This window comes from Halichoeres trimaculatus, unplaced genomic scaffold, assembly GCF_033239565.1.
Source record: "Halichoeres trimaculatus isolate MK-OKI-2021-1 unplaced genomic scaffold, fHalTri1.1 fHalTri1_scaffold_18, whole genome shotgun sequence".
NCBI lineage: Eukaryota > Metazoa > Chordata > Actinopteri > Labriformes > Labridae > Halichoeres > Halichoeres trimaculatus.
In genome coordinates this window covers 9,542,522-9,569,244 of record NW_027437196.1, presented here as the reverse complement: position 1 = coordinate 9,569,244, position 26,723 = coordinate 9,542,522, and the positions used below count along the sequence as shown (strand labels likewise).

Here is a 26,723-nt window from a genome sequence, read left to right as displayed (position 1 = left end):
CTGGCAATATTCTGGGTACTAAGATCCAGAATATAAAATGAATACTGGGACATCATAATTTTCAACACTGTCAGGTAACAAATTCAACTAACACCAAATTGTAACAGACAGTCTGCTGAAAGGGAGTATAACATTAAAGTAGGACTAAAGTGTTGCGTGAGAATCGCAATATGCTTGGCAGAGATCTGCGCTCTCTGAGCGCTTTTCTAGTTGGATACTTTTATGGAAGACAATAGCTAAATTCATAGTAGAGAAATACTGATGAGGAAACTTTTCCGTAGCTCCAGTTTTTAGTGCCTGATGACATTATTTAGAGGAACAAAAATTCACTTGCGTCTCCTTTGCTCTCCATTTTTTTTCCAGATTTTGAGTCACAACCTAGTGTCAACTTCTGTTGTGTCAACTACTTCTTCAAAGTGAAAAAGTTTATTTAATGGAGCTTATTTAAGCTCTGAGATAACAAATGCACTTTCTTGTTACCTGCTCACATGACACAGAGCTGACCAATCAGAGTCGTGAACCTAACTCAATTCAATGAACACTAGAAAAGCACATTCAACAGATATTGGTCACAGATTTGAGGTGCTGTAGGAAAAATATTTAAACCCCCAAATAATCAAATACTTACGAATCAATGTTTCATATAAATAGTTCTCTCTGGCAATACTTAAAATATGCTTTAACGAAAATGTATGAATTAATAAAAATGTATCTACTGACTTTACCGTTATAGCTTTGATAAGGAACGGGAACAATAATGTCGTAGACTTTTTCTATATTTGCTTATTGATCACTTTGTGTTTTAGACAGTTAACAAAACTTGACAAACTTACCATCTTGGTGTGAAACATTAATCTGCTGGACCACCATAATGGATTCCTTTTAGTACAACACTATTTTCAGTCATATTGTGTAGTATGTCACCTGCTGAGTCATCGGTTTAATTATTTGACTTTAATAGGAAGGAGAAATTATGTCAACATGCATCACCATTGGTTGAGTTACACAGGTTGTGCACTCTTTAGCCACTGATGGAAAGCAGAGCTCAAACAAGAAATATATACCCAAAGTAATCCAGATTAATGGACTAATCAAAAAAATATATATAGCAAATGGTGTAATTTATGAGACTTTTTTCCTCTAAATTCATTTCCCTCCCAACTTTTTTTCCAAATGTTCACATGCTAATGTCTAATTGTGTCACACACTCAGGTCACTCTCCATTGTATGTTGCAATAACCAAATTGTTTACGCACAATCCATCAACTTCATCGCTCATTATCACAGGATCCGCCCTTTGTTCCCGTTGAGCACATCAGTCGATCACCACTCTGAATGCAGCTCTGAACTGATCACAGCGTGTTGTTTTCATGATATTCCCACACTTGTAAAACGCTCGCCGTAAAAGCCTTGACCGCTTGGCCCTGGAGTTGTTTTGTGGAAATTACATCTCACTTTTTTTCCCCCCTCCCTCCCCACTGTTTCCGAAAGACTTGCTAAAGGTCTGCCATACTGCTGAGGCGCCATCCAGAAGCTTTCAGCAACAATCTGTAGTCAAGCATTTTAAATGAAAATTGATTTGTGATTTACATGGTCAGCGAGGGGAAAATGAACTTATGAAATGTTGTAAATGAAATATTAGACAAGGTGCAGTGGGAGAGCGCACACAGAGATGGTAATCTTGTGGAACTGGAATTCCCGCCTGGCAGAACTGGGTGACATTTTACATTTATCTGTGTTCTGCATGAGCTGTAATGTTAATGGTAATTTTATGGGACTGAACCGGAATGAAAATGGCGTTATCACCGATTGCTTCAAATGTGGGATTGTGTAAAGTAGCACAGCTGCATCCTTTATTTTCCATTCCCTGGTAATGTGAGTTATTGCGTGGTGTGTTCTGTGAGGTTGAATGTGTGTATTCAGCCTGTTTTTATCAGTCAGGGCACCTTATATCACACACCTTTGAAATGCAGAGTGGTTTATTTTGATACAAGAAGGAGAGCCACATTCCTCACATTTACACTGACAGTCTACACTTTTATTCTTCATTTCCAGAATATTTGTCTAAGTTGGACTCGTGTTTGTCCAGAGGAATGATAAGGTGATAATGCATCTGCTTTGGATGCTCAGTTTTGATAAATGTTCACTTTTAATTTAACTGTAGAGAACATTATAATTTAAACCAACATATTCTCAATATAGATCTATTATGGACTTAATAATACAAGCAGATCAATGTAGCATTACACTCCAATCAATACTTCTTACACTCGGACCAGATGTTCTAATTTTGATCGATACGTTGTGCACTGAATGTTTCCTGTTCCCTCTCCGGCTCGTGTGCACCACGTATGGATTTTCATACAACTCGCTCGTCCATGTTTGAAAAGAAACCAAAGAAAGAACAAACAGAGTGATCCTTCTGCAGCAGCAGCAGAGGAAGAGGAGAAGCAGGAGGAGGAGGAGGAGGAGGAGAAGCTGTGGGAGTCTGGGAGCCAGCCTGGATCACACAGAGGTCATTTTTAAACACGCCTTCTCCAGTTCCAGCGTGAAACCGAAGACTTCGCGGTCACATTTGTCAGCAGATGGTATGGAACCAAACCCGTCACCAGCGGGGACGCCTCACCCGCTGCTAAAAGCTATCTGTGGTTACTAATTGCTGACCAGGGCCTAATTACCTTAATTAATGGTCGAGGTATCTGGGGGCCAGATTTGTGGGAGCTTTTATCAGTATCAGTGCAGCTTAAAAGGTCCCGCAGGAGGCCAGAGGAGTGTGCGGGTCCCGTGGGTGCTATTTCTGGACTAACTGCAGACACATCACAGATAGATCCTGTGGCATCAGAACAGGGCGGCGTGTTTGGAAAGAGATATCTGTTACTTACACATCACAAGTAAACCTCACTAAGTACATCTCAGGCTGGAGAGGAGTAAGAAAAAAAATCATTGCTCTCCTCTTCCTTCTGGATGTATTTTCTACTTTTCTCTCTCACACACAGGAGCCCGTTTCCTGAATTACACCACCGTAATTCACAATGACAAAGTAGACTTAGCACCTTTTTCCACAGACCGTGGGGGGTTTTGTTCAGTGAGCTCTCACTGTGAAATTAGCCCTGGTACTTTTTCATTTTCCGGCTGCAGTGAAATGGTTAAAAGACACAGATCAGCCAGTATGAAAATAGAACTGATTCAACAAAATCTGCTGCTTCTCCCTTGCTTGCTCCTCACCCATGTGGCAAAAAATAATAATAAAAAAAACCCTCCCCCTTTTAGTCTCTCAGTTTTTTTCCCCTGCACACTCTCCCATCCTCACCCCCTCCCCCAGCCCCGTCAGGCACCTTGTCCGCATGTGGAGAAGGCTTGTAAGTTTCGGGTGCATACATTTCTTTTGATGATATATTGTCCCGGTGCGGAATTTCATTTACTGCTGCTGCCCTTTGCTGAACCTGTTGCTAGTCAGTGAGCACGATAAGCGTATAAGTAGCATGCTACTTCATTCATCATACATCGTTCTGGGCTCTCAAATATCTCATATGCGATTCAGGAAGAAACTACTAAACCGGCACAAAGGATCCCACCAGGATCAGCTGAGGTTCCATTTAACACTGTGTACAAAATCGAGCACACTCTGTGTTATTATCAAACACACATTTTCTAGTGTTGCATCTACAAAACATTAGCCTGCATCTGGTGGCGTACATGTTTATGTAGCAGAGAGGAAAATGTGTCTCAAGTGCAGAGCTCGTGTTGTACATAATTCCATTCACATTGCACATTTTTCAATGCATGCATTGTGAAATCTGTTTTTTCCCTCAATCATAGTGGCTGCTCTGTGTTGTATTAAACAGCATTAATAATCACAAGAGGCTCAGTGTCACTCAGAAGTCTCCACATCACTAAGGCAGACAGTGTTGTGCTGCTGGGCATGTTGTGCTGTGTGAAAGTGCTTACACGCTCCCTCAGACAACCAAAGGGAATAATTAAAGACAGAAGACGGAGGCAGAAGAATGGAAAGCAAATCCCATTGTTTGGGCTTATTTCATCCCGCTGAATTTCTTTCTCTCACTTTCTTTCGCTCTCTTCTCGCATTCCTCTCCAAATGCACTGTGGGTATGTGGCGCGCTATCAAAAGCATATGTTAGCGAAGCAGCGCAGAACAAAAGCCCTATGATGTCCTCCTCATACCCACATTGTCTTTTGATTATTCTACAATCATTTTATATCTGCGTAGTTGGAAAGGAAGGGAAGGCTTAATAATCCCATAATATACGATACTTTAGCTGCTCAGAAACCACAATGCAATGCTTATTCTTGATTTGTACCCCTTTTCTTTGAAGATTTCTTCAAGCCTTCAATATCCAAGTTGTTACCAAAATAATCCACAATTAAATTCAAATTTAAGGTGAACTAGACTATTAGAGCAACTCTACTCCACTCCATTTCTGGAGCAGTAAATGCAGCCCCTCAATCTCTCTCTGCTTTTACTGTCAGTCAGAGAGCACTCAGTCATCTCCGTGCATCAGGCCCGCAATATTGATTTTTCCACCCACTGAAACAGCCGCATGAACATAAATTTTGCATGAGGCTTTTACTCGCGGCCTCCGCTTTGGTCTGACGACACATGATGGGACCATGAACACGCTGTAATAACCCAGTCTGTCCTGCCAGGCAGACAGCCTCTGTGTTTTTTTTTTTACAAAAGGGGGCAGGGGGTCCAGCACCTTGTGGACTCTGAAGGACAAAAGCAGGAGACCCCTTGCTGAGACCCACATCCTTTGAAATAAGAGCAGAACTCCTGTCTGACCATGAACTAGGAAGTGGCTCAATGTACCTAATCGTATTTATGCATTTAGGGATAGTTAAAAGTACAGTGGGTTAAAAATTTTGGATGTGGAGTGATATCAGACTAGATTGAAAACATCCCTTTCTTATCCCTGCTGTTGGAAAATTCCAATAGGGTGGGTGGCCTTCAAAGTCAAAAAGCTCCCAATAAATATGAGTCTCTGTTGCTCAAATTCTTTTGTTTTAAACAACAATCATTGTCTTCTTCTTCTCTTTATCTCCTCACGATCGCATTTTCACCCAACCAATACAGAAACGCATGTGGCCTTTACTTGTAGCATGTAGTTGCGTGCTCAGGCTCATGGCCTGTATGATGTAGCTGCAGCTTGGAGGGACCACTGAACAAGCAAGGGGGACTTGTCCACCTGTGTTGAAAAGAGTAAAATTGATAGCGGTTTCACATCAGAGTCTCCAGACTCCAGAAAAAGTTGTGAGATTTGTTGCTGGTCACAGTTTTGAAAAAGTTGTTAGAGAGGCCTGGAAACACGTGAAAATATCAACAAAGTTGGTAATCTGGCAACATTGTGCTCATCCTCTGGACACTAAGCTATGCTAAGTTTTAATAAATAAATCACCACTTCACTTTGTATCCTTGGGGTTTCCATCAAAGCAAAGCAGTGTTAAAAACACAGACTGTATAAAATATGGACGTAGTCTCCCCGATGTCGTCCGCCAGTATCTGAAACGAAAAATGAAGAACATCAGCAATCGTGGCCATATTGGGAGTGGCAGGGGCTATAGGGCGGCCATTGGTCACTCGACCTGAGCTGTGCCTCTGATTAATATCCTCTGAACTGCCGAGTTAGAAAAAAATTCACCCCCTACAGTGTATGCCAATAGTAAAATCAGCGATTCAGACAGGAGACGTTTTTTGAACCAGGCTGTAAATAGGTTAATTTCTGCTTTGAAAATGGCTTTTTTGGCTTGGTGTGTATGTGACTTCTGGTACTTCTGGAGCCAGCCTCAAGTGGACACTCGAGAAACAACAGATTGTAGCACTTTCGCATTGTCTCATATTCTTAGACCGGAGGTCACGGCTTGGTTAAAAATAAGATCTGCTTTGTATCAAACAAACAACAACAAATGCACGCCTTGGCAAGAGTCACATTCTTATAACGGTGGGTGATACTGCTCATGGGAAGCAGTTTATATTCCAGAAAAACACTACCAATTCTGAATAGTCCCCACAGCACCATTATATACATACTTAGGAAGAAAATACTTCGCTTCTACCAAGCCCGCTCTGACAAATGGCGCAAAATATCAAACACTGCACCTTTAATGTGTCACTTTAACATTATAATGTAGTAAAGGTGGAGTAGCTGTGTCCAAACGACATCAAATAAAGTTATGACAGTGCAGTTAAAAAAAGGTAATTTTCTACATAAAATGGGCCGTGAGGAGTTTCAAAGTGATCTTAAAAAAGTCTCCCCTCTAGATATATGCCTGAATGTAATCCACACTTTAAAATGAGATTATCAGCACCAATACAGGTTATATCAAAATGCTACATTGTAGCTTCCAGATCAGGTCGACCAGATTGATTTACAGCATGTCAAAGTCTCTATGACAAAGTTTCATAATGAGAAGAGAGATCTGCGTTTTTCTCTGCTGAAAACGATTTCTGTGGTTAATTTTGTAGTGATGGTGGACACTGGAGCCTAACTGTCAGACAGAAAAAGGACAGAAGAGCAGAAGAAAGCTAAACAGGAGAGAGATACAGCCCAAGCTAAAGGCTAAAAGGGCTAAACTGATTGTGATAATGTCCATTCCAGCCCACATGCAGCTGTTATTTTGCAGTGGTCTGTTCAAACTTGAGAGTCTATCAATAAAATGAAGAGTGAGGTTTTCTCTGCTCAGTTATCTTCAGCCGCCTTTTTTGCACATCCTTTGATCACAAAGGTGAACATTGGAAACAGAAATCCAACATCTTTTCTCTCAGGAAGGAGATTTGGAAAATTAAACTGCTGACTTTCCCCCTGACCTGTGGAACTCTCTCAAGGCCCCCAAGAGGTCCCTAGACCACACTTTGGAAATCAATAAACTAGCGTTAGCAACGCACAAAAGGGCAGCATTATCGAGCACACAGGGATTTTCTTGTATGTGTAACATCTCCATGGAGAGGATTTGATTCTTTGAAATGCTTCCCCCAGAGTGAGAATTCTACAACACAGCTTGATATTGCCTTGCATCACAAAGTGAAAGCATTATCTCTGGATCCCTACAAGCGATGTGGTTTACTCTCTAAAATCCTGTGGCTCTGCGACTCCGCTCAAATCTTAACTGCCTATATTTTTTATTCTGTAGTGGCTGAGTTCCTCCTGCTGCAGGACTGAGGCAGTGATATTGCCTGCTGTGGCTCAGAGTAATGTTTTTATTCAGTAGCTCACTTGTTCCTTTAACATTTCATTTTCTCCGTGTTTATTCCAGACATTACAAAAGCAGGAATCTGTTTTCCATTCCTTCAACGTGATTACTGAGTCACTGGTAAAAAGAATGTGACACTTATTGTGTTTAGTTTGTGCTTAGAAAAACAATTTACATTTTTTTCCCCTGCTTTGTCGACTGACAATGAAACCTTTTATTTTGGTTTCTTTCTCATATGAAGACAGTTTGAGAGTGTCAAGTCACTGATGCTGAAGTGTGGTGGATTATGAGTAAATACATTTACAAGGTGTGGACTAAAGTATCCAATATAGATTTTTTTCTAAGCCATATAATACAGAGTATAAAACACCTCGACTGTAAGCACCTAGGCGCTACATGTCAATGCATTAATTTGATTATAATTACATATTAAGGCTGTTGAATGTTAACATTTTTTTAATTGCATTCATTTTAAAGCAGCTTTCAATCCAATATTGTTAATGTAAAGAAATACACGCCAAATAAGATCATTCCTTATATAGTGGAGAAAATAAGTATCAGATGCGTCAACTTTTTTCTTATCACATTTTTTTTCCAAAGCTGCGATGAAAATTACTTTTTTTTCTTGTGTTATCACACTTAATTCCACATAATCGTTATTTACGGACCTGGACGTTGTGATTTCTTTTCATGTGTGGATTATTTGAGTTAATACCAATGTCTGGTAGAAATTGTGTTTGAATTGCAGCTTTGGAAATAAATGTGATGAGAAAAAAGTTGCCACGTTTAATACTTATTTCCCCCACTGTATCTATATCCCTTAGTCCATCTAGTAAGCCAAGTACTTAACTTCTTCAGTGTAGTACTACAATGCTCTGCTTGCTTTTATGATGCAGTTCCCCACTGACATTAGAATAGAATAGAAAATACTTTATTTATCCCCGAGGGGAAATTTAGGAGTCACCGCAGCATTTAAGAAAACAAAAGTAAGAAAGAGTATAGAAAGTGCAAAAATGTCCATAAGAAATTAGATGACGACATCCCGTCCACCACTCGTCCACCACTCTCCAGCCCAGCCAGTCTCCACCTCCACAGGGTCCAGGACTGAGCCTCCCCAGCAGTCTGTTCAGTCTCTGTCTCCTGGATCCTGTCCGCTCACAGCAGGCGAAGCTCCTCCGATGTGTCGTGGCGTCCGATGTCAGCTCCGTCAGCCACGTCCGTGAACAGCATGATGCCGCTGGATTAGCACAGCTAGCTCATCCATCCCTCGGAGCGAGATCCCCCGTTCCCAACAACGATGGATGGAAGGACAGGTCCACGTCGTCACCCTCCAGCTCACATCCGAGAACCAGCACGTCGTCCTCACCGCCTCCTCCTCAGCTCGAGGGAAATCATCAAGCCCTACACTAGTTAGCATTGACATGCTACAGGCTGCTAACAGCTAATTTCGCATGTAAACAATGCAGCCATGGTTACATGTAGGACCTCCAGACAAACACAGGAGAAAAGTAGTAAAAAATACCGCCGAAGCCACAAAAAGTTTGGTGTCCGTGACCGACAATGAACCATACAAAGTGATGATCCACTCCAAATACAAAGATGACGAAAAAGAGACGAAAAAATTACAAGAAACGGACAAAGACGAGAGAGCTGCTGCAACAGGCAGCTACTTGGGTAGCGCCTAGCAACAAGAATCAGTTGTTAGTTAATTAGTGTTGTTGGCTGCACCTGCATGCTTAACTCAGAGGTCATAGCTCAAACTCAAGTACTTGTTATGATAATTTAATGATGTTTGACACAAAGTGTGTATAACTTATGATTTGTAAGCTGAGCCATCTGGGGATTTTAAAAGTTATTTTTTTTTGCTCAAGAGTGCATTGTTTGATGCAGGTTTGGTCTTAAGGGTTTATTCTACTTCTTCGACTTCTTCTTCTTCTGTCCGATTTTTTGTGTTCAGCCATGTTTTTGTAGAGTTTTAGCAGTTTTTATGTCACACAACCCTACCCATTTATGCCAGTCTGGGGGCCAACACTTATAAGTGGCTGGGTAGAAAAAAATGCTAAACAGCACAAGAGCAATTAGGGGGGTCAGTGTCTTGCTCAAGGACACTTTGGCATGCAACAACTAGAGCTGGAATTGAACCCTGGACCTTAGAATTGATGACTCTACTCTGACCCACAGCTTCTCTTTTGATAAAGATGTAAACACACATGAATACAACTTTAAAAAGCACAGTTTTGTCTTTATTACCTACGACAAGGAGGTTGTGTTTTTGGAGAGTTTGTCTGTTTGTTTTGCTGTGAACACCATAACTCAAAAAGTAACAAACGGATCTCGATGAAATATTCAGGAAATATTCAAAATAGGATAAGGAAGAACTGTTTCAATTTTGGAGGTGATCCAGATCACCGTCTGGATCCAGGACTTTTTAAAAGGATTCTGTATCATTGTAAGATAGGGCCGTTTTCTCCATATGTGTATATAACTCCACCATAAATGGTTGGATTGCTTTGCAAAACAATACAAGACAAGGTCACCATAATTTCTGACAGATGTAAAAGTACGATCCAGATCCTGGCAATATTCTAGATACTAAGATCCAGAATATGAAATATGTACTGGGTCATCATAATTTTCAACACTGTCAGGTAACAAATTATTGTACAAACCTGCAACTAACACCAAATTGTAGCAGACAGTCTGCTGAAAGGGAGTATAACAGTAAAGTAGGACTAAAGTGTTGCGTGACAACCACAATATGCTTGGTGGAGGTCTGCGCTCTCTGAGTGCTTTTCTAGTCATTATTATTTTTACCACAGCTGCAGCGGGAAGCAGGAAGACACTTTTGCAGCTTAACTATAGTGTGCCGAAAGGGACAAAATAGTATGCAATGAAAAATAAAAAACAATGAGTTGATTCTGGACTTTGATCCCGTCACAATTAATGTGTTCACACTGACAGCCTTGTTAAGTATAGACAACTATAGAGAGACATTTAGCAGCAGCAGCAGGGGCCTTTTTTCATTACGTCTGTGTTAATATCATCAAAGCACGCTGAATTTACCAAACATGACCTTTTGATAACTTTGAATTTACGAAGCATACTTCAGCATATGAATTAAAAGTCAAACACATTCATTCATGTTTCTTTTAAAGAACCACTTTCCTCTGCAGCAGCTGGCTTATTCAGTCAATAAAGCATGGGAAAGCATAACTTGACAGTTTTATCATCATTGAAATTAATTAATGCTTGGTTAACAAGGACAAGTGGACAAGTGTTTTCAGTGTGACCAAAGGTGATAAAAGTTAACTGTGAAGTGCAGAAACAGTGATTTTATCCACTTCATCTGAGTACAAGTGCTCCGATCTAATCCGCAGAGTAAAAATGACCTTCCTTTGACCACCTTTGTAATTACCACATCTCATAGAGTCTAAATCTCCTTACCTCCAGTGGAGTAATTATCAGTGTGACTCACTGAAAAGGCAATTGAGACAGTGGTTTATGGACTCCCATAGTGCGACGTGAGGCAGAGCAGTAATGGGGAGCTTGTTTGTCCCTTCTCTCCTCTTTTGTTAGCGAGTGACGGCTGTGTTTAGACGAGAGCAGGTCCTAAAAATTACAAGGTGGGTCACATTGTCATTAACTCCTGTCAGGCCTCTGATCAGCCCTTCAAAATTTCTAAAACCTCTAAACCATTCAAAAGCAGCAGATAACTGAAGAGGGTATTTTCTGTTCCCTAATTGTTGCATATATTCAAGCTGAGTGGATGAGGTGATACACCCGTTTCAAGTAAGAAAACTCCTTCAGCAGGAGAAACGAGCTTTTTAAGGGAAACACACACCCACATTGTGAAATGATCCACACACAGTTTGTTTAGATTTCATATACTCTTTTAAACTCAACACATTCTTCTCAAGGAATGTGAGCTATATTTCTCTTTTTAATGCCCAGAAAAGTTGCTTCACATTCACCCTTCATCTGACCGTATTAACGCTGGGTGAAAGACGCGCAGATTGATACAGAGAAAGACAGCCAAAGTCCTTTTGTGCAGATGTGATTAAAGTTACTCTGCTGTCATTCTTCATATTGGCCTTGACTGGGTCTTTTCTAAGGGCTATAATATGATGAGCACTGAGTCACATAATGCTTTCTTGATAGCCTGAATAAATCAATAGAAGTTTTGTGAACACATTAAAGTTACAGTAGCAGTGAGCTTGACACAAATCAGTGAGGTTATGTCATGTGTGTTTTAGGTAGCAGTGCCACAATAGAAAGTGGAGGACATTGATCAATCAAGGATGAGTTTATGATACCGATTGAAAATGAAAAATGTGCAGATGAAGCTGCTGTATCTGTTAAACCATAATGAGGACAGGCTTTATGTAGTGTTTGAACCGTTAACTCTTTACAAAATACTCCAAACTTTTCAAGTGTATAGCATTATATCATGTTTATATTGCATATGCTGCAAACAGTGCTGAAAGTGTCCTAACTTATGAAAACAACATTTATTCATGGGCATTGTTTTCAGATCATATCAAGCAATGTTTTTGAATCAAGTTTACTATTATTAAGAAAAACAAATGCTGTTGTGTTATTACAACTGTAAAGGTTTGCTGTACACAGGGGTTACACTGCAAAAACTAAAATCAAATTTTTAGTTGAAAAAAGGTTTTCATCTCTGAACAATGCTTAATAAGAAACATATGCTTACATACATTTTGAAAACAAGCTTTTAAGTTTCATTAATCAAAAATTACACTTAAAAGTCCTAACAGAAAATGTCTACCTTTTTTCCCCAACTCAAAAATGTAAAATACATGAATAAGTTATATTCATAATGCTTTTTCTCTACTGTCTTTTGGCCTCGATTTGACAGGGCAGCTGGAGAGAGACCAGAAATAAAGGGAGTAGAGATGAAGGGAGACATGCAGCAAATGGCTGGGGACAGGAATCAAACCAGAGACCTCTGTCGAAAAATCAGTTTGAAAATGCGCTCCATGTTCAGAGGCTGTACACTGCAAAAAATTAAATCTAAGCAGATATTTTTGCCTATTTCAAAACAAAAAATTGTCTTATTAGACTTAATATGTCCAGAAAAATGTCTTTTCACAACATATGAAAAGACAAATATGAAACCTGAATTACTTGTAGAGTAAAAAAAAAACAATGACGTACAAAATCTACTTTTTTTAAATTAGAGGAATGTCTTAATACAAGAAACTTGACAAGTATTTTCTCTTGCCCTTTTGAAAGTACTATTTCACTTTTTGCAAGCAATTCAGGTGTTATTTTTGTTCTCAAATATCTTAAAATAAGACACTTGCTGGCTTTTCAGGGTAATGTGGCTCATATTAAGTCTAGTACGACAGTTTTCACTAAAATTGAGACATAAACACTTGCTTAGATTTCAGTTTTTGCAGTGTAACCTGTAGCTGCTAAAAACCCCGTCTTGCACCACAATATGAGGGCCTTCACGAAGCCGCTTGTCATACTTATTTCGCAGGAAAAATACCCAGAAATATGAAGTTAGCAAGGGCAGACCAAATATATATAAAAAATACACTCTTCATAACCCCGCTCGTCACTTTAGCTCTTAAAATCTTAAAATAAAACATTTTTCTGGACTTGTTAAGGGAAGGTGGCTGATGTTTAGTCAAATAAGAAAAGTTGGACTAAAAATCCGATATTTTTTTCTAATTAAGTGCTTGTTTAAGAGATTGCTGGTTTGAGTCCTTGTCCCAACTGATTGATGCATTTCTTCCCCAAACTTTTACCCCCTCAAACATTCTCTTTTTTTAGCTGTCCTGTCAAAGCAAGGCAAAAAATACCCCCTAAATAACTACAGTGACAAGCATGAATTTTTAAACAGAAATAGAATTAAATAATTTCTTATCAGGTTGTGTATTATCATTTTTATGTAAATATATTCATCAGGTTTTTTCCAAAGTTTATGTTATAAACTCAACATTTTTAAACAATTACAGCACAGGCCACCTTTACCTCAGCTGTGCTGCTTTGCTGCCACAGTCAGTGCATCGTGTGTAAACTATGGAGTTGAAGTGCATTCTGCTTGGCCAACTATGATGGCAGGATTTCTAAGCTGTGTTCAGAGTTAATTCCTAGAGTTAATGTTTAAGTTGGTGCAAAGTGGAAGACACAAACAGTAGTAGCACAGTCAAACGAAATCAGCCAACAGATAAATCAGTTGAGTTCAAGAAAAACATGTTTTGCATATCTTCATTTCCTCCAATGAACTTTTGATTAATAATGCAAAAAGAACCAGAGAGTAAAAATTTGGCTTCATCCCTAACCACACTTGTGCAAAAACGTGCAAACACAAATGATACACAAGATAACCTGTGGGGAACAGCTGTACACTGAGCTGTTGTGCATCAAGAGGAAAACAAGGAATCAAGCCCGAATCAGCCTGAGAGAGAAAAGTACCGTAATAGGAGGGTTGGCAGGGACGACTGAGATAGCACTCGTAATGAGAGAGCTGGCTGCTACTCTTCTCCCCCCCTGCTTCACTCCTGAACCGCACAGGAAACAAAAATAGCATTTTGTCTGACGAATGAGTCGGCTTTGACCTAGCCTTTCGACCTCTGACAATCAGTCTCGCTCCGTCCTCCGGTACTTCACAAGCCAGGGCCGGGACAGTCAAAGATAACAGTTGATTTCTTCTGTGGCGCTAAAGTAAAAAGCTCTGAGAGAGAGATGGCAGACAGTTCTTCAAAGGAGTGAGGTTGGAGGCCTTCGACTTCTCCGAGGTGGCTTTCGAAACTCTCAAACGCTGACTGTTAACTGTTCGAATGTAACACTAAATGCTCAGCTTGTGTGCGGTCATGATCGTGATCCGGCTCGTCCCTCATTACAAACATTAACATAGGCGAGTTGTGACAGCAGAGAAAGTGGGACCCGCGCTCTTCCACCCCTCAGGCGTCATGACTAAGTGGGAGCGCTGCTTGCTTCTTGTTCGTGGAACCAGTGAATATGAAACACAACAAAGAGAGTGGGAGATATAATGAGCACTATAGGATCCCGGCACCCTTTTGGCCTCTCTCCATCATAAGTGAAGCTCTCGCTCTCATCCTCGGCCTTGTGTCTGCTGGAGGAAGGAGCACAAACAATTAGCTGAGACAAGCCGTTTGGATTATGTGCTCAAGCAAAGCAATCAGACAGCTGTGGTTAAAAGAATGAGCTTCAAAATGCCAGTTGCCCTGTTAGAGGGGAAGGGAGGGTCAGTGGTCCTGACAGTCTTAACAAGATGACAGAATTTATAAAGCACTGCTGTTAAAGAATATAGTACCTGCGGTGTAGCCCTTATAATAAGGCCACATGGGGCTTCTTCCATATTCCCTCTGTATTTGTTTTCTTTTGCCTCATATTTTTTGTTGTACCTCTTGTTCCTCGGCGTAATGGTCGGCGCTGGAGGAAATTCTCCGATCCTCTTTGATCTTCGCCCAGTTTCGATAATTTTTTGACAGAATTCTCATTTTACTCCCCTTTTGTTTTCTCCGTCTTTGTTCCCTTCTTATTCCATCTTTAAATAGGGCTCAACATTTTGTCGTTGTGAAAGTTGCAAAGGAAAAGAGCGGGTCCTGTCAGGGACCTCAGAGCTCTCCGAGACAACTTGCCCCTACATTTCAAGTAAGAATTGGACTCTCGCCGTTTGCACAGATGATATATAATTCATGGTGGGGGTGTGAGAGAGGTGTCAATGTGTCAGGAGGTAGAAGAAATGTAAAAAGTGCACTGTTTACTGGCCAAGAGACGCGGGCTTTTTTTTCGCTGCTCTTCTGCAGAGTGAGGAAAGAGGAGGACGATCGGATCTTCATCAAATGTTCATCTGTGCCCACCCTGCAGTCGTAGTGGCCGCACTAATCAAAGACTTGTCTGCCCTGATGTTTTATTCATCTTTTATGAGGCAACCATACGTAAATTATTGAGGTGCATTGATTCTGTATGTATACAAGCTTGACTTCGCCTGTGTCCACAATTGTTCTGGTGTATTATCAAAAGATGATCACCATCACTCTTTTTATCCACAGCTTGTTATTCTCTCTTTTGTTTGAAACTGTCTGAACAGCAATACACTTGCTCTGTCTTACTCTTCGTAAATGTAAGCCTGCAGAAATGGGTCTTTTAATATATAGACTCGGCCACATTAGTGTTTTAGGGTAAGTCTCTGGTCCCTCTATTATTTAAATGATCAGATAGAAAAGAAGCTTCTTTGTTAAATTTGATAAGCTTTAGAGACTTACATTTTTGTATTTGATTATACACATAGAATTCGTCCAAGTTCAACTACGATTTGAGCTTCAAAGCTAATCAACAAAGTACATTTAACAGTTCTTATCAGTGTGATGTAAATGGCTATCATACTCGTGACTTTAGAGATGAGTAAATCTGATGGACCAATTTTAAAGTTCTGAAGTCGTGATCATAAATTCTCTGGCAACACTTAAAATCTTTGGAAATCTGTGTATTTGGTTTTGTTTAGCTGCAGTAACTGTGTGTGGTAACAAAGCCTACGTTCACACTGCAGGCAGCAACGCTCAATTCTGATTTACTGCCCAAATCTGAAGTTTTGTTTGATTGTTCAGATTACATTTTTAAATGTGGCCTTTCTGCGGACTGCAATGTGAACTGCTCACGCTCCTGAAGTGAACCCCATGCTCAGTTCAACAGTAACGACGTCACTTACAGAACGGTGTTTACACAAACGAACATGGCCCCAGGTTTTTGGGGCTTGTTCTCTGAAGTGTAGCCGCATATTTGGGCTAGCTTTGCTGCCTGTATGATCCATGCCTGTTCTCCCAACTCTCCACAATCAGAAACACAGACACACACTGAAGTTTCACTTTCACTTTTCATCATGCGCTCCTCTCTCTGCCCTTCCATTTCCATCGCCGCTTTCTTCCATGTCTGTTTTCATTGAGCTTGACTTCTGCTCCAGAATGACGTCAAAGTCATATTAAAGGCGACGTGGTTGCTCAGACTGCAGTCACATTAAAAAAAAAAAAACAGATATGCATCCAATTCAGCACCACATTTGAAAGTGGCCTGTTTTGGTTTAAAAATGTCAGATTCAATGTGACTTGAGCTGTTCAGACTGTCAAAAACAAAGCAGATAAAGGTTACAATCTGAACGTAGCCTAGATCTAACACTGCACACAGTTGCCAAACTTGGGAGTTGTGTTACAGTCCCTTAACAAAGGAATTGCCAAACTTTTCAGCTCATGACCCCCAAAATGGCAGTGTCGGAGACCAACAACCCCCTAATGGGCCAACCCAAAAAACAAAAAGATTTCATATTTTTAATTTAGCCAAAAAACGTCTATGCTGTGTATCGATACTGATGATAATCTGGCTAAGTCACCACAAAGCTCTTGTGGCAATGAAAAAAAAATGTTGAAAACAGATTAAAAAAACCCTGTTTACATGAATTTATATTAAATTCAATCCCTGTTTTTGTTTATACTTTCACAATGGTAGATGAAATATGCAACTTTAAATAGTTTTGGATCTTGGGAGACATTTCATAACCCCCACCATCAGTGTGTCCCAACCCCCACTTTGGGAACCGCCTGTCTGAATGCATGTGAGATGGCACAGTATACAAGATGTAGTAAATACAAAGAACTGGAGTTTGTTAGCCAAACCCAGAACATCAGTGAAACAGTTAAAGCAGTTCTTCCTCTTTTGGCTTTTTCCATTTTCTAGGTCGCCACATTCATTTCCAATCAGTGTTCAACATGTTGGCTTGGTACGGTGTACACATCTGAACAACAGCGGGAGGAATTTGGGCTTCAGTGTCTTGCTAAATAATACTTAAGCTTGTGACTGCAGGAGCTTGGATCAAGCCTTAGACCGTATGATTGAAAAATGTCCAAAAAAAGTTAAAAAACTTACCATAAATAATTGTCTGTGATGTCTGTTGAAGTTATTGCGTTATCTGTAATGTCACAAATCCAGCATGACGTCGTAGAATACTATTGTGGTGCTGGATTTGTGACATTAGTGACAGATAACGCAATAACTTCAACTATAAGTGCAACTATTTATACTTATATGCACTGTTGCTAACTGTATACACTGCAGAAACGATGATTATAAGATCTGAAACCAAGTATGTGGGTTGCACCCGTGAAAAATTGCCAAATCTTCTCTGCTGCTGATGATGCCAAACAGTTAACTCCGCCTTCGACTCTGTTTGGTGTTGTTTTTAACCTGGTCCTGAGACCTAATCTGAGTTGAGTGGTTTGATTTTCAGAATACTTTCATAAAAAACATCATGAACATACTAAAAAAGAACATTCTGTGTCCCTTTGCAGTGTTTTGCTGCAGTCTTTCTCAGCCTGAGTCTTAACCATTTTCCTCCAACGTCTAGTAAATTTATAAGCATTTGAATGTTGAAATTAGGATCTAATGGCAGCCCATTATTGAATCCAATTAGTTAATGGGTTTATTTCTGAAGTCTTCCAGTGAAGATGGATGTCTCTTTCTTATGAGATTTTAAGCCATTAAACCCAAGATTCTAACATTGTCCAATTGACAGTGAAGTCTTTTGGCTCCAGAGAGAGCAATTATATCAGTCAGGCTTGATAGCTTTGTCCTCCAGCTAGCTTAAATTAAATTCCCTGACTCTATCATACAGACTAAAAACCCTAGAGGACCCCTCTGTGGCTCCATGTTATTTACATGTCTCTCACTATGCAGCTTTTGCATCCCACACCTCTCTGTTCACGTCTCTCCATCCGAGGTGTGAGCATATTCCAACATTTCAGTGGTCCACTCATTTGTGTTTGCTGCATTCTTCTTGAAGTATTTAGGTCACAAATCTGACAACTCGCTTCTCTTTCATCAACAGCTACCTCATCACTGAACTCCCAGCTCCAACACCTGCAGCAGCTTCAACAGATGCAGCAGCACCACCAGCAGCAGCAACAGCAACATCAGCAGCAGCAGCAACAGCAGCAGCAACACCACCACCATCACCAACAAACCCACCCCCACAGCCAGAACCAGCTGCCACCCCAGCATCACATGACCCCGCCCAGCCAGCAGCAGACGTCTGTGCCATCTCCAGGTTCGGCGTGCTCATCCACCTCTGGACAGCCACAGCAGTCCCCGCCACATCGGCAGAACCAGTCGCCGGCACGCAGCTTACCTTCACCCGTCACACCTCCCATGCCTCTGCCGGTGAGTTAAATCTTTGTCTCTCAATATTTTCAGCTAAAGGGATGTTTTTGACTGGATACTTTGATCGCTTTGGTGTCTGATTTCCTGTTTGGCACAGTTGGCGTAGTGCGCAGTGTAGTGCGCAGTGTAGTGCACAGTGTAGTGGGTGGTGGTGGTCACTTAGGGGTCAGTCTCATTGTGCATGTCCAAAAGTTTGTTTTTAATTTTCTCCTTATAACAAAATGACCCAAAAAGTTATCACTGAGGATTGCTTTCCTGGTTAAATCCCACTTTGATACTTCCAAACTTTTAATGTTTTCATGCTTCCAAACCATAGACTGTATAATACATGGGTGTAGTCTTCGTGATGTCACCCCTTTGTTTCTGATTCAGAGTTTTGAAGCATATCGCCGACATATTGGGAATGCTGAACACAATCAGCTTTGTTTGATTTAGGATGAGGCAAAGAGGCAGGACTTAAGCCTTTTTGCAGACAGTTACAGGGTGCTTATCTGTTAGTCAAGTCACCCATGCTCTCACATTAGCAGAGCTCTTAAGTTTAGTAACTTTGGAATTAGTTAGAGACAAAAAAGACCTTCACCATAGACAAGTGAAGCACTAAGACCTAAATCATTTTTGAGACAGGCTGTCAACATGTTTTTTTCTGCTGTAAAAATCTGCTTTGTTTTTAATTGGTGTGTATGTGGTTTCCGGTGTTTCTTCAGCCAGCCTCAAGTGGACACTCAAGGAACTGCAGTTTTTAGCACTTCCACATGTGCTTCATATTTTTTGACCAGGGTTTCTTTTTTAATTCACACACAACATGCAAATATTTGACCAATCAGAAGGTGCTCTAGATCAGGGGTAACTAAACTTTTCAGCGCACCCCCAAAATATCAGTTACAAACACCAGAGACGCACTGTTGAGGGGATACACTAATAGGCCAATCCACAATTAGATGTAAATTTTAAAAACTTAAGAAAAGAGGCCCAAGATAATTCTGCAAATTTAGCTGATTACACCTTGGTACCCCTACTTTGGGAACCACTGCCCTAAATCTAGACGTGTAGACTGTTGTTCATAGATACAATACTGGAGAGAGTCAGATAACACATGTAAACTGTGTCAAATATGCAAAAACTGTGTTGTTAAACTTAAAACTCAAGATTCTGTATGTGTTAGTTAATTGAGTGTCATTTTGTCATCTCAAAACTTAAGAAACAGCAGGTTTATGTTAGCATACCTCCTGTTTTCTATCATTATCAACTGCTGCACCAATCTAGTATCAAACGAAGATCAATTTCTTTACATTTTAGCTCAATTTTCTAGTTTTTCATCAACACAAATAAAAAACTTCAGAGATCTTTAGTACACTCTATTGAATTAGTCTCATATATTCTGGTTAAATAACGGAGCGTTCCACACACTTGTGATTCCGGTCAGTCTCCTCTTAAAGAGCTGAAGTGTGCAGCTAAATGGTGTCATTAATGGAGTGTAATTGGGGAAGGACATCCTTCAGAAAACAGGCTGCTGTAGGAGTAAACACAAAGCTTTATCTTCAAGTGGATGAATTTGAATAGAGGCCTGTGCTGAGGTAATAGAATATGCATCTTGTGGCTGATGCATTAAAGCACCTGAGCACATCAAACTCCAAACCAGAGGAAGCACGCTTCAAGTTAGCTTATCTAACCTTGAGTTTCCCCACCTGCAATCAGTCCCTTAATCTCCACTGCTCTTCCTACTCAACCTCCTTTTTAGTCACTCCGTCCGTCCATCCATCTCCGCCCTTCTGTCCGTCTGGCTGTCACTGTGTGACGATAATAACCTATTTTATATCCCTGTGGTTTCATTTCTGGTGGAGACCGGCCAGGGTCGCCTTCCTGTCCCCGGTCACATTCATCAGCGTCAGACCCTTATTGGGTTGTGGTGCAACCTTCTTTATGGCCAGGATGAGTTGGGCTATTTGTTTCCCCCCTTGCAGCCCTCTCCGGCCCTGTCACGGCCTAGTGAGACTCAGCAGGAAAAACAGCCTCTGGATTTAATGGGCTCCAAGGGCTAGCTGCTACATCGCACCAAACACTCTGTCCAGTCTGACTGCAGATACAAGAGCGACTGACCAGCAAACAGTTTCTCACATTAGGCTTGCATCAGGCGACTTACTGAAAACTTGGACAACAAGACTGAACTTGTCTACTTTCTGTTTGATTTGCTGCGACTTTGTTTGTGGATCTGTTTCTGTGAGACTCACAAAGACGGCGCATCAAACTGAGACCCTTAGCTTTATAGAGATTGTCTCTAAAAGAAGAGCAGGGCTGATTATGATGACTGAGGACAGACCTCCCTTGAGGGGGGCCAAAGGGGCCACATCAGGTATCATTAAGATATTGCCTCATCAAATAGGATTATGGAGTGTGTGTGTGTGTGTGTGTGTGTGTGTGTGTGTGTGTGTGTGTGTGTGTGTTCATGTGTGTGTGGAGGAGGCAGAATGGCCGTAAAAGGTTTAGTTTCTCTGGGTCAGTGCTGGTGTTTTCAAAGAGCGTGTCACCCAGCGAGGGGCTCGCCCAAGGACAGGCCGCAGCCCCAGCACCCTCTCAAGGCTGGAATGGGATTTAAAGAGCAGCGACGCCTCTCTCCTCAGCCTGGCTCAGTGATTGGATTTTTGTAGTCCTATGAAGCAACTCAGGGGTTAAATCGGATAAGTTTTTAATGTAGGAAGATGCATATAATACAACGAGTGAAGGATGGCATTTCCAAGTTTCTAGGGCTGCAACGATGAATTAATAAAATCGATTAAAATCGACAAGTAAAGGCTTCGACGACGTTTTTCCATAATCGATGCACTGTGCTACGTCATAACTGTATTAGTTTGTCTTCAGTTTATTTGTCTTCTTCCTTTTTGTCCAATTATTTAGTGGTTGGCGACTAGCTGCATTACCGCCACCTACTGGACTGGAGTGTAGATTACCAGGGCTGTGGGGCTGTATGCATCACATTTAAACAGATCAGCGTGGCAGAGGAGAAGCCGAGCCAGCAGGGGAGGGAAACAAATGACAGTTTGGGAGTATTTCACACTAAGTAAAAGCACACAGCGTGTTAATTGACAAAAAGGACCTTGGATGGCACGGCAGTTTGACTGCAATGATCCAGCACTTAAAGCGCAAACATGTTGGGCTCATCGATGACGAGCTGGGGAGCTTAACAGCGAGGTGAGAAGCTACAAAATCCCACATACATTCCTTTTATATGTTGTGAAATGCATGGTATGTCTTTTAGGACTCGTTAAATCTTTTTATTAAATCATCACGATGTTTGAAAACTACAAGGAGTTCATTAAAGCAACGTTAGCATTAGCGTTAGCTGCTATAGATAGTGGTAGGGTAGAGGGGTTGTACTGTTTGACCTGCAGATGAAAAGATTGAGGAAACATTTTTATCTATTTGCCTTTTTGGCCCACTAAGTTCTTAATCTGATGACGTTAAAATATGTTTTCTGTTATTTTGCCCAAACTGTTGATCCTTTAAGTGACACTACATTCGTATCACTTTTTATATTTATCAATGTAGCAGCTGGTCAGTTTAATTATGTTCAAATATGTTGTTTCTTTGTATGTATCATTAAGCAAGCAATAGTCATCAACTGAAACAACGCATGTTTGGTTTTGTGAATTTCACTATTATGCATTTTATCCTTTTTTTTCCGATTAATCGATTAATCATAAATATAATTGTCAGATTAATCGATTACTAAAAAAATTGGATTGCTAAAATAATCGTCATTTGCAGCCCTACAAGTTTCACACATGTAATTACCATAAAACAATCAGCATTGCATTAGAAAGCACCATTTTTTCCCTCCTGTCATTATTGAGACACGCAGAACCACCCAGCCATTTCCAGAGACAAACACTCATTATGTTCCAATTAATGTCCCATTGTAATTCTCCTCTCGTGGGAATGAATCCAGAGCATTCATTACATCCCTCGTGTTTGGTGCTTTTTAATTTGTGGGACAAAATGTATTAATAGGCTCATTAATATCCTGATTAAAACACAAATCACACCCCTCAGCTGACAGTGAGCCGAGCTCTGAGGGACTGCAGCTGATGTGCTTAAATAAAGTGAGAGTCTCCCGTCTCCACACCCTCTCTGCTCCTTCACATCCACAGTACAGTGAGACATGGCCTCTGGCTGCCTGAAATAGCCACCACAGTGATGACAAATAGACGAAGGGAGATTATAAAATTTGCTTAAGTGTGTTAATGGGCTGATTGCAGGAGCCCGCTTGGATTTTGCTGGAAGTTGATTGATTAGAGCCGCGGGTTTTCTCCACGCCCGGAGAGCTCAGGGATTTGACGGGGTAAAGGCGCTCGCCAAGTCTGTTACACCGGAATTGATCTTAATTAGATCTGAAAGACCTGCCACAGCAGAATGGTCGCGGCGATTAAAATGAAAAACAGGAGAAATTACTGATCAAATTAATCATAATGTCGGGCTACAGCTGTAGGTCTGGTGTAATTTGCCACTCCAGTGAGTTACATCAGCGCAGGCAGGGAGAGGAGAGGCAGCACATACTGATCCGTGGCAGAGGGAAGCTTAGGCCAGCCTATCAACGCTCTTATTCCAGATTGTCGTGCCCCAGAAGAACCCCCCTGTCCCTGCTACGCCACCCAGCGGAGCCCCTTCACCTCACCCTCTCGGATCCTTCATCTAATTAGTCGTTTTTATTTCCTAAATCCTCCCACATCATGTCGCCCTCCATCCAGAACTTCAACAACACCACGCTGCCTCTGCTGCTCTTGTCACGGCTGTCTTGTCACCAGCATGTTGTGTGTAAGCTAACAGCCTCTGACCTTGGTCCAGTGTCTGGCTGGCTGGTTTTTCAGGCGGCCTGGCGGAGACGGAGACGTCCTGTCTTCCTCCTCAGCCAGGCTCCTGCCGTCTGTCTGTGTGTCTGTCTCTACTCCCCCTCCGCAGTCGTCTCCTTGATCGCTGTCAGAGCCCCACACTGGGCCTGTCCACTCTCCATCCGCACACTCATAGGGGTAATTACAGCCTAGGGGCCTGCCTCCTATCCCCGTGCTCCACAATTTACCACCAAAGCGTCCACAGACATCTCTCTTCTTCCCCACTGCACCCCGACATCACAGGACCGCAGGGCCTCAGACCCACAAGTGCTGCAATTACCTGAGCCTCTCCTCTATCCTTTTCTCTCCCTTTCTCTCTTCTCACTCTCTCCGACTCCCCCCCACCCGCTCCCCTCTCTCCCCCTTGGCTCCCTCACTATTCCCCGGCAATCAGCCTTCATTAGAAGCCTCTGGTGAAAACCCATCGTCACCAAGGTCAGCGGCTGCCAACCACAACGGCCTTTCAGAGGCCCGGTTGTCTGCACTCTCCATCTCTCCTCACCTCCTCGCTGTTCTTCCTCCTTTCTCCTCCCCCCTCCCATTCGCTCCACCATCCTCCTCAAGTCTCGGGCCCATCTCTGCTGCTTTTGTCTCCAGCTGAGGCCCCTTCAGACACTCATGTCACTGTTTTCCGCTGCAGTGCACTTTTACTTATGTCAGCCGCTGTTAAAATCACCACTGTCCAATTTGCTCCAAATGTCTCTCTTTTTTTATGGGCTGTGGGCGTCGCTCCCATTATATTAACATGTGTATTAAATGAGCCTTGCACATCGATTAATTGATTTTCCAGATCGGCCCCACGTCTATTCAATTTAGCAAAACGGGCGTCGGACGTTCAGCGGAGTATTAAATCAAAATTAAAATGACATGCTTAAACGTGGAGCCAATGGCTCATCGTGGGGGCTCGCCGATGAAACTGGCAACGCTTAAGTTGAGTCCATTATCTGGGGTGTGTGTCATAACTCAAGTGTGGTGTGTGTGAGGGATGGAGGGATCAGAGAGTTTATGCAAAGAAAATGTGTTTTCATTTGATAATCAGGAAATAAACTTATTGATTTTACATCACAAAACACATTTTTAATGCTTTAAAATTCATTCAACCCTTTAAGGCCTATCATTGTACAGGTCCACCATGACATATTCTTATATTTTTACATACTATATCGGCATTTTTGAAGTTTTTTGTTTGTTTAACATCAATATCACCACTAATATCTCAAGTTTTGATAATATGTATTGACTTCTGTCTCAACTACTACCATAGTTTGCTTGAAAGTGCCATTAACCTTCAAAAAATGACAGTTTCTGGGGGTTTTTTTTTCACATATATTTGTAAGTACGGAAATTTCATAGCTTTATCCCTCAAACTTGTGATATAAAAAAGTTTCATGACATCTACACATGCACCAGTCTATTGGTTGGCTCATCAATCGGTGATTTCCTTAATTTTGGTCCATCCTTTCATATGAAACTGATCTTATAAACATCCAGGAAGGTCTGACAGCTAGCCTTTGTCGCTTTTTGCTCTGAGACCTAAAACTCAGGACACTTTATCGGTTGTTGAAGTTAAACATAAAGATTTTATTGTTTCACAGATATTGTTCAATTATTTTCAATAGAATAAGATTGGAACATTGAAGGTGTATGCTGTCAGTTACAAAATAAAAACAAGTATCGGCCCAAATCAGTATCGGCAGATCAAGCTTTTCAAAGATCAGTGATTGTGATCAACCAGGAAATTGTGATCGTCTGGAACCACAGGAAATTTTTTGTCTCTACATAATTTACTTTTTAACATGTAGTCAATTTTCACTATTATAAAATATCAAAAATAAAAAGAAATAATAGTGAAAATTTCAACGACAAATTCTTTTCAATAATGCAATCAAATTTCTAATTTTTGAACACATTTTGTTAACAAAACCATGCTCATCCAAAAAAGGTGCATTTGAAAGTTAAAAAAAGAAGTTTCATTGAGTTTAAACTTCAGAGTAATGGAACACTACCAACTTTATGTTGTGTGTTTTTACAAACCCATCGCTGCAACGAAAAAGCATCCTGAGACATGGTGGATGCGTAAAATGCAAGTGCAACTCCCTGGATTTTATGTCCACAAAGACTCATCAATGTGTTTTATCTGGTTTCACATCAACTGCTGATAGAAAATGAATACACAAAACACTGGGCTTTGTATGGTTAATCAATTAAAAGTAATTTAAATGGGCCAGAAAAGTGAACAGACATCCCAAAACATCCCCATCCCCAAAACTTGATCCAATATTACTTCATTTTTTACTCTACTCTGAGGCAAAATTGCTGTTAATTAAAAGATTTGTTATTCTCCAACTTTTAAATTTCATTGTAAAGCTTAATTATTGACAAATTAATGATAGGAAACATGATAAAGTGGTAAAACAGTGTGAAAAAAGTTACACCACAAGTGTTGAAAGATCTCAACAGGGTGTGGTTGCGCTGTCAGGACAATTGAGTTCTTCCTCTAAAGTTGCTGAAAATCCAAACACACCTCAACTGCAGGATTTCCTCGTCCAACAATAATTCATAACAACACCTGTCTTAAATTGACAGTATCCAAATCAAACTTTTAAATATGTATGACTGGCACACGGTGGCAGACTGCGTGTGTAAATGTCTGCTGCTGCAGCTTCGGGGCTTTGTGGTTCAGAGCATGAACGGCCCCCCTCAGCTCTCCTGCAGCTCAGCCCAGCCTCTTATTAATGCACAGGAGATCCGGCTCTTAAGAAGGCAGAAAATTGCCTTACATAACAAGCGCTCCACAATTTAGAAATACAAATGTGCACTGTTGACTGAAGCAGAAAATAAGACTGTTGCCCATCAACAGAAGCACATTTCATATGAATAATTATAAAGCATGGGAGCTAGATGAGGAAAACAACCTGACCATGACAGCTCTACTACTTTTATTTACTTCAAATGAGGGATTAGGCAGGAAGGGAATCTACAGACTTAAGGACCAACGATGAGCCTTGAATTCATAAATCAGGAGAAAGTTAATTTTATCATATTTCAGGAGGATCTTTCAGAGAACTGCGAAGGTGCTTTTAAATTTACGCCCACAGACTACCTCCTCTGGTTTTCAGGCCTCACCAAGTTTATATTTTCTTCACTTCTCTGAGGTCTGTGATTCTTCTAAAACCTGGCCCTGTTAATCTTCTGGTGGGCAGAGGGCTCCCAGCTCAGACGCCCAGCAGAAAGACACCGCTCCCCCTGATCAGCCCACATGCACATTGGGGGCAACACGCATTAGACACCCACAGGGGAGCCCTCAGATGGAGCACCAGGCCCGGGCTCACCTAACAGTGGATAAGGAATAGGGTTTCTTTAATTATGAGGCAGGGCTATGACATTGAGTTCCCCCCTTCCTCCTCCAGCAGGCTCCCAGACACTGTC

At 41.2% G+C, this 26,723-nt stretch overlaps 1 protein-coding gene across 5 annotated transcripts in view; it reads left to right on the top strand.

Moving 5' to 3' along the window:
• pou6f2 (POU class 6 homeobox 2) overlaps window positions 1-26,723 on the top strand; it is a 100,869-nt gene that overhangs the window by 40,403 nt on the left and 33,743 nt on the right. For all 5 annotated transcript variants that reach the window (XM_074693191.1, XM_074693193.1, XM_074693188.1 and 2 more), the window contains one exon: window positions 18,080-18,411. In XM_074693191.1, the coding sequence (XP_074549292.1) occupies window positions 18,080-18,411 (332 nt within the window). The remainder of the gene's footprint in view (window positions 1-18,079; window positions 18,412-26,723) is intronic.